Consider the following 7,938-nt stretch of genomic DNA (forward strand, 5'->3'; position numbering starts at 1 on the left):
AGAAAGCAAAAGGCAGCCTTAGAAAATTTGAGAAAGAACAAGAATATAGTAGTGAGGTCTGCAGATAAGGGCGGAGCAATTGTGGTTCAGGACAGGCAAAATTTTGTCCAAGAAGCCTTTAGGCAACTGAATATGGAGTCTGATTATGAGAAATTACTGCAGGATCCGACCAGGTTGTTCCAGCGTCAATTGGCCTCCCTTGTGGACGACGGGGTAGAGCTAGGTTACATTAATTAGGAAACAAAAACATACTTACTAGTGCAGAATCCAGCCATACCTGTGTTTAACCATTTACCGAAAGTACACAAGTCCATCGAAAATGTTCAAAGGAGGCCAATTGTGAGTGGAATTGGCTCATTATTAGAGCATCTTTCGGAATGGTTGGACGTATCCTGCAGCCAATTGTGAGCACCCTCTGGAGTTTTCTGGCTGACACAAAACATGTCCTAAATTTACTTTCGGAAGTTACCTGGCAGAGGAATTTCAATTGGCTCACAGTCAATGTTAAGTCTCTTTATTCTACAATATCATGAGAAAGGACTTGAGGCATTGGAATTCTTTCTATCTAGGGAGTTCTCAGGTGAACAGGAGTTTATCAAATACATTCTGAGGGTCACCAGCTTTCTCCTGACCCACAACTATTTCTTGTTTGAGGGGGAGTTCTTTCTCTAGAGGCGTGGGACGGCAATGGGGGCAAAATTTGCCCCCTCCTATGCCAACCTATTTATGGGTTGGTGGGAGCTCTCCCACGTCTTTGGAGAACGAAACCCCTACAGACGGGAGATAGTGTGGTACAGGCGCTACATTGACGATCTCCTTTTCATTTGGAAAGGATCGAGAGAGGATCTGGAGAACTTCATAAGGGGACTTAATCATAACACTGTAGGCATTAGTTTTACCTCAGAGATTCAAGAACACACAGTAAACTTTTTGGATATCACACTAAAGGGACATATAGGCCAAAAGATTAACACAGCAAACTATCGCAAACCCATATCAGGGAACTCCCTCCTACACGCATCAAGTTGTCACCCAAAGGGAGTTTTCAGAGGTGTAGCGAGAGGTCAGTTTATCCGCCTGAAAAGGAACTGCACCAGTTACCATACATATGAGAAACAAGCGGATGAACTAGCAGATAGGTTATTAGAGAGGGGATACCAACGATCAGTTGTAACTAAGGAAAGGAACAATGTCACCAGAATCAGTAGAGAGGAACTACTTAAACAAACTAGAAACAAAGATAAAAACAGGAGCAAAAGGTTGAAGGGGGCAGGAACCTACTAATATCAAGAAAATTCAATTCACAAATGACTATTCAAAACAATATAATCAGATATGTGATATAATTAAGAACAATTACCAACTGCTCTTAGCTGATGACGCATTGAAAGAAACAGTAATGGAAGGCATAAGATTCACGTACAAGAGGAACAGAATGATAGGTAATATAATAGCCCCTACCAAATTGAAACAAGAGGAAATAAGTGGCTCAGCTTGGCTGAGATTAAATGGCACATTTAGATGCAATTATCTCTCTTGTAAGGCATGTGAAAGAGTGACTACAGGGGACACTTTTTCTTTTCCCCTTCCCCCCCTCCTTCCTCCCCCCCTTTCCCTTTCCCTACCTCTCCCTTTCTCCCCCCATCCCCCCCCTCCCTCCACTATTCCTTCCCCAGGCCAGTTTCATTTTAGGTACCTAGACATAAATGGAACTGTCCCCTAAATAACAAAACTACCATTTAGAGCTCTTAACAGCCGGAGCTATAGTTTGTTACAAAAGGCTTCATCTCATTTTGGGGGTGTTTAATTAATTTATATATGTGGTTACAGCCAGTCACAAGTATGAGCTGTTCTTATTACAGAAGATAAATAAGAACCAGCCACTTATAGTCACACATTCCCTCTATTCTAGCCACTCATATTATTAGAGAGAGCCCTAAAGTACACATCATTCCCTTGGTTAACAACTAAAACAGCAATGACAGCATTAGGGTAATAGTATCAGGACACACTAATTAAAATATATTATATAGAAGCAGAACAAACTTTTGGCTAATTTGGGGTAGTTATGCAAGCATGTTGAAACACATTAGAAAAGTATACACTGAGGATAGAGTGCATCCCCTAATGAGATTTTAGGTAGACGCTGTCAGATACTGACAGGATACATACACACACCAAGCAGACAGCGGGAGTACTTCCTACGTCACATAGCCAGCGGTGACTAAAAGTACCTTACAACAACCGCATATTATTGCGGTTGGAACAAATGTTAGTGGACGTTCCCCTGGCAAGGGTAAGGTGTACTCCACACGTTACGTTTATGCACACAACACAGCCAGCAGTGACTGCAGGGACCTTATAACAACCGCATATTATTGCGGTTGCAATTGATAACAACGATCACTCCCCTAGTGGGGGGTGGGGCTAAAATAGCCACGGCTAACATGCAGCAAGGTAGGGTAGCCTAGAGATATAGCCACAAATGCAATAATTGCTGCCCCTGATCGTTACACTGTGTCTCTCATATTAGGCTGATATTAATACTAGCCTACTCATTCCTTCTCTAGTATCCACGCAACCATGGGCAGATGCTGACAGACACTTGATTAGGTTATGGCAGCATAACGAGTAGGGAGGAGGAGGATCCCTTACGTCACAACTATATGTAAACAAAATAGCCGGTATTGACAGAAGGGTCTGTACAGCAGATCAGCGCGGTTGCTGTAAAATATCAGCGACCGCTCCTCTAGTAAGGGATGGGGCCAATTCGGCAACGGCCAATTTTGCAATAAGTTGGAAAGAAAAGTGTGGCTAGTGTTGTAAAAACATAAGTGCACAAACACTACAATTAGTCCGTGTATACAACTTTTTTCTCAAATGATAGGTAGAGATCTATGCTGTTTTTTTTGTTTTTTTTTGGTACCTAAAACACAATACATTTATTAATTAAACAAAGTGATTTAATTCCTTCAAATAAATAGCTTTTTGGTAAAATAGTTTAGATTATTGGCCATAGTGAGCACAAAGAGAGAATTTAACTTTTTCATGTACCTTTGCTGCGGAGGTAAAATTTCCATACCATTCTGCTTGGGCAGTTCTTTACCACCAGGAGGCACCTGCCAGCCATCTGCTAGTTAGGTGGAGGAAGAAAAAGTACAAGTGGAGAAACTATCTCTACGGGCATACCACATCAAGGAGAGAGCAAGAGGAACACACCTAGCAACAGGAGAGTGGTGAGTCACTTTGGATTATTAAGTACTGTCTCTGTTATATTTGATGTGAAGGTTCCTCAATTTTGAAACAACAGGGGTTGTTGTGGGGGTTAACTTCCCCTTACTTTGTTTCAAGTGGCAACTGCTATAGCGTCCAAGCAGTGTGTGGACAAGTGACTTGTTTCTACATTAAAAGTGCATTGTGCATACATCCATCTTTATTTTGGTTCCCCCATCACTCTGACTGAACACCAGATGAGCCAATAACATGAGGCATATATGTGCAGCCACCAATCAGCAGCTACTGAGCCTACCTAGCTACCATTTTAAACAAAGGATACCAAGATAACAAACCAAATTAGAATATAGAAGTATATTGGAAAGTTAATTTATAATCACATTCTCTATCTGAATCATGAAAGAAAAAAAAAAAATGGGCAAATTTGTTAATAGAAGAAAATTAGAAAGTTGTTTAAATTGTAGATTCTGTCTGATTCATGGAAGAAAAACAAAAAACTTTGTCTTACTGACTTTCCTGAATACTATGTGGAATGTATTATCTGAGGACTGAGTGCTTTATTCCTACTCCAAGCCAGCTAATCTACCAAAATCTTTACAGATGGTATATCAAATAAAGTATAAACTGACAACATTCACACATAGTAAGCTTACAGTTAAAAACAACTTACCATTGGAACTTGTAAGAACAAACATTTCTGCATGTGATTGCTTCTTGTTACCCACATTCTTGGGGAACCAGTGAAGGTCAGTTGGGTATATATCATCTGGGAGCTTCACGACCAGAGTTGTGTCACCAGTTAACAAGTTCCACTTCATTATCTGGTGGTCATCACTGCAGGAATATAATTCATCAGCTGAAGTCCATCCCAAGCAGCTAACCAGCTCTTTATGTACAATGAAATTAAGGAATCTAACATTAAAAAGGGAAGAGCCAATGACAACAGGCATTGCTGATGCCAATGCTATTTAACAAAGGGTAACAAAATAACAAAGCAAATTTAATAGTAGAAGATCTATCTGAATCATTAAAGGGACATTAACTAAACACATTTCATGCACCTCCCTCTAATCATGGGTGCTGCTATTTTGGAACCTATTTTCACTGCAGGTCATCTGAAGAAGAATTGCAGCACATTTGCAAACATGTCAGCACCGGAATGCATTGAAAGCTAGATTTCAATATAGCGGCACCCGTGATTTAAGGAAGGGAAGGGAATAACCTCAATACCAAGTTTATATATAAAATGTATTTAGTGTCTAATATCCCTTTAAATTTTAACGTTGATTTTCTCTTCTCTTGGGCGCCAAGATACTGTACAATGGTTAATCCAGCCCTGGTTTAACCCCCCAAAAAGGCATTAAACATATAGCTAGTCATGCTTGGGAGTCATATTGCAGTACCTCAGCAGAACACGGCTGGTGAGCCAATTATTCACTGCAAGGGCATGGCATTCCACTCCTCTTGTTTAACCTCTTAACCTATATTAATGTGTATATACAGCTGAGACTGCTGTTCCTGAGCTGCAGGCAATCTGTCCTCATATAGTAATGGAGCATGATTGGTGTTCTGTTACCAAATGAGTGCAGATTGCCATATTGTTAAAGACAGTGACACAGTCTGTGTCACTGTCTGTAGAGATCTCCTTTAGTGCCAGTGGGAGGGAAGGAGAGAGGCACAGAGGCAGAGTGGGGAGGTAGTAGCCTAACACTAGAGCAAATAAAGTATGAAAGGTAGAGAGAGAGAAGGGACGCTACATTATAGAAAAAGAAAAATAGGTAGGCAGCCAGCTATCGTGATCGCAGGGAGGTGGGGGGGCCCACTACAGAAAACAATACAAATAATTAAATAAAAATAAATTAGTACCTAAACTGGGTGCTGGCAGACAGCTGCCAGTACCTAAGATGGCAGACACCATAGGATGGGGTTAGAGAGCGGTTTGGGAGGGATCAGGGAGGAAGGATGGTATCCAACACCACAGAAAATAAATAAATAAAATGAATTTATACTTAAAAAAAATAAAAGAGCCCTAAAAAAAAAAAAAAAAAAAAAAAAAATTAATACTGGCAGACTGTCTGCCAGTACCTAAGATTGTGATGAGGAATGTATGTTTTGTATTATCACATTTGGCAACAGTGGCATGAAATATACCAAAAGTGGCCTAGCTGAATACCTTAGGCTGTCTACTAAAAATGTATATAGTTTTGATAGGTAAATAAAAAAAAAACAAGGCTCTATTTCTGTTTAAATAGAGCGATAGCAAAATTGCTAAAAATTCTTCAGTATTTTGGGCAAGTTTTCTCTGGAATTCCCAGTAGTAAAGGGGTTAAGTTTGTCAATTTAAAGGTACAGTCTTAGGTCAGAATTTTTATTGTTTAAAAAGGGAAACAACCCCTTTATTACTCATTTCCCAGTTTTGCATAACCAACACGGTTATTTTAATATACGTTTTACCACTGTGAATACCTTGTATCTAGGTCTCTGCAGACTGCCCCTGTATATCAAGTGTCCAAAGAAATGTTGCACTTCCAGGTGTAGAAAAGTGAAATAACCTTTATTAGGTAGACAGCAACGTTTCGGGGCACCTGCCCCTTTGTCAAGCAAAAAACATAGTGCACATACAAACAATATATAGCAATACTAGTAAAACAAGGGCCAATGAGAAAACACATAATGGGCGGGGTTATAGATATCACACGTGAACCAAGAAAAACAACATATTAACCCTATATTTGCCCTTTTGGATTGATTAACCCTTTCGTGTCAGGGTTAAAGTGCCTACATCGGAACAACTGTTCCGATGTAGACAAATTGAAACCACACGATCGCGAGATTTCAATTATTGGATCGCATCTGGGGGGCGTCCCTACAACCCTAGGAACGCCCCAAGACCGCGATCAAGTCCTGACAGCACAGAAGACTTCAGGACAGCCGTTAGCTATGACGTTCTATTCCATCATAACGGCTTTAAAGCCCAGCCTAATTATGACGGAATAAAACGGCATAACGGCTTTAAAAGGTTAAAAACAATCTCAAAAAGAAGCAAAATAGCACAGCCACTATACAAATATCACAATCTGATTTGAGCAAAATAAACATTTTATTTAAAAAGCCAGCTTTTTTCCTTTCCTGATCGTTGTCTTTTTGTGAAATCACCTGCTGTTTTTTTTTTGTGATATCACCTGTGGAGCTGTTTGCCTGATATCATTCTGAGAGTATAATGCACTTATATATTAAGGTGCACAGACATACTATGTCAATGTGATATTCTTTGAACACAGATACAGACAGAAGCCTTTTTGGGAAGATTGTGAAATCACCTGTGGAGCCGCCTGTTTGATATTACTCTGCGAGTATACTGCACTTATGTATTAAGGTGCTCAGACATACTATGCCAATGTGATATCCTTTGAACACAGATACAGACAGAATTCTTTTGGGAAAATTGTGAAACAGAGAAAAATCCTTTGGAGATCCCTTAGAACCAGCGCCTCTATCTGACAATATACATCGTTTGTACAGCTTTGAGAGAGACTGTTTGGAAGGCAGCGGTTCTAACTAAAGGGAAGTAACTATCCTATTGTATATTCTTTTTTGTTCTCTTGTGAGAACCTGCAGTTGGTATGGGGTCGAAAGGCTTGCGAAGCCTTTGAAAAATCGACCCCTTAGTATCAAATTTGTTTAATTCTCCTTCGTTCAAAAGTAAACCTACATAGGCTCATAGGAGCTCAGGGGTGATATGTATTTAATGCTCCATGATAGCAGTGTTTGCAACAATGTTTCGAGCAGTTATACATTATTGCAAACAATGCTTTAACACAAAGCTAACAAGAAAATGCATTAATGCATGACAGCATTTTGCCTATAAAGGGGCTAACCCGTGTATGATAGTGTCACAAGGTGCTTCCAATGCTGTAGGAGCGCGAGACCCATGCTCCTACATCCCTAGAAGCGCCACACAATGGCCCCCATATAGGATACGGGGGGCCTTCGTTAATAGGTTAAACACATAGTAAAAGTCAGTCCTGGAGGGACTATATACTGCTTATCCAAAGCTGAGCATGGATCATAACTGGCGGCAAGGTACATATACCATCACCTGATTGTCTCAATGGTCTCGTTTAGTTCAAGAGCCTCAATTCACTGTCTTTGTGTTGTTAAACACATAAGTACAGGGAAGCAATTGTGTAATAAGAAAATGCTCCTATGTCTCTTATGGCAGAGTTTTTTCATTTTAGTAGAATACTAGAAAACAAAAAATCATGACAACAGAATTTTGTAATCTAGCCACAATGTTTTTTTGTAAGTTGGAAAAGCTGTTTTTGTATGTTAATGGTTTTAAGTAGGGATGCACCGATACCAGTATCGGTACCGATACCAAGTATTTGCATGAGTACTTGTACTCGTGCAAATGCACCGATACTTAAACCGATACCTCTACTTCCTACCCATATGCTATCTTGTGGCGTTTTTTCAAACTGCATGTTCCCATTTCATTTTAAACTGGAGTGGAGACTAAACTAAAAATTGTTTACTACTGTTCTGACAATACAAATTGTTGTTATTTGTATTATTGTAGGAGAGATCACTGTACCTCGTTCAGACAAAGCCCTGAACTACTGGGCAGTTAATAAACAGATTTCCAGCTCTGGCAAAAATTACCCAAAAATATCTTTCTGCCCCATGCAGAAGTGTGGAAAGTGA

At 39.9% G+C, this 7,938-nt stretch overlaps 1 protein-coding gene across 1 annotated transcript in view; it reads right to left on the reverse strand.

The window, feature by feature from the left end:
- Nucleotides 1-4,184, reverse strand: part of IFT80 (intraflagellar transport 80) — a 674,979-nt gene extending 670,795 nt beyond the window's left edge. The window contains exon 1 of the mRNA XM_053711799.1: nt 3,905-4,184. Coding sequence (XP_053567774.1) covers nt 3,905-4,184 — 280 coding nt within the window. The remainder of the gene's footprint in view (nt 1-3,904) is intronic.
- Nucleotides 4,185-7,938: the final 3,754 nt, after the last annotated feature.

The sequence above is a fragment of the Bombina bombina genome, chromosome 4 (genome assembly GCF_027579735.1).
Source record: "Bombina bombina isolate aBomBom1 chromosome 4, aBomBom1.pri, whole genome shotgun sequence".
NCBI lineage: Eukaryota > Metazoa > Chordata > Amphibia > Anura > Bombinatoridae > Bombina > Bombina bombina.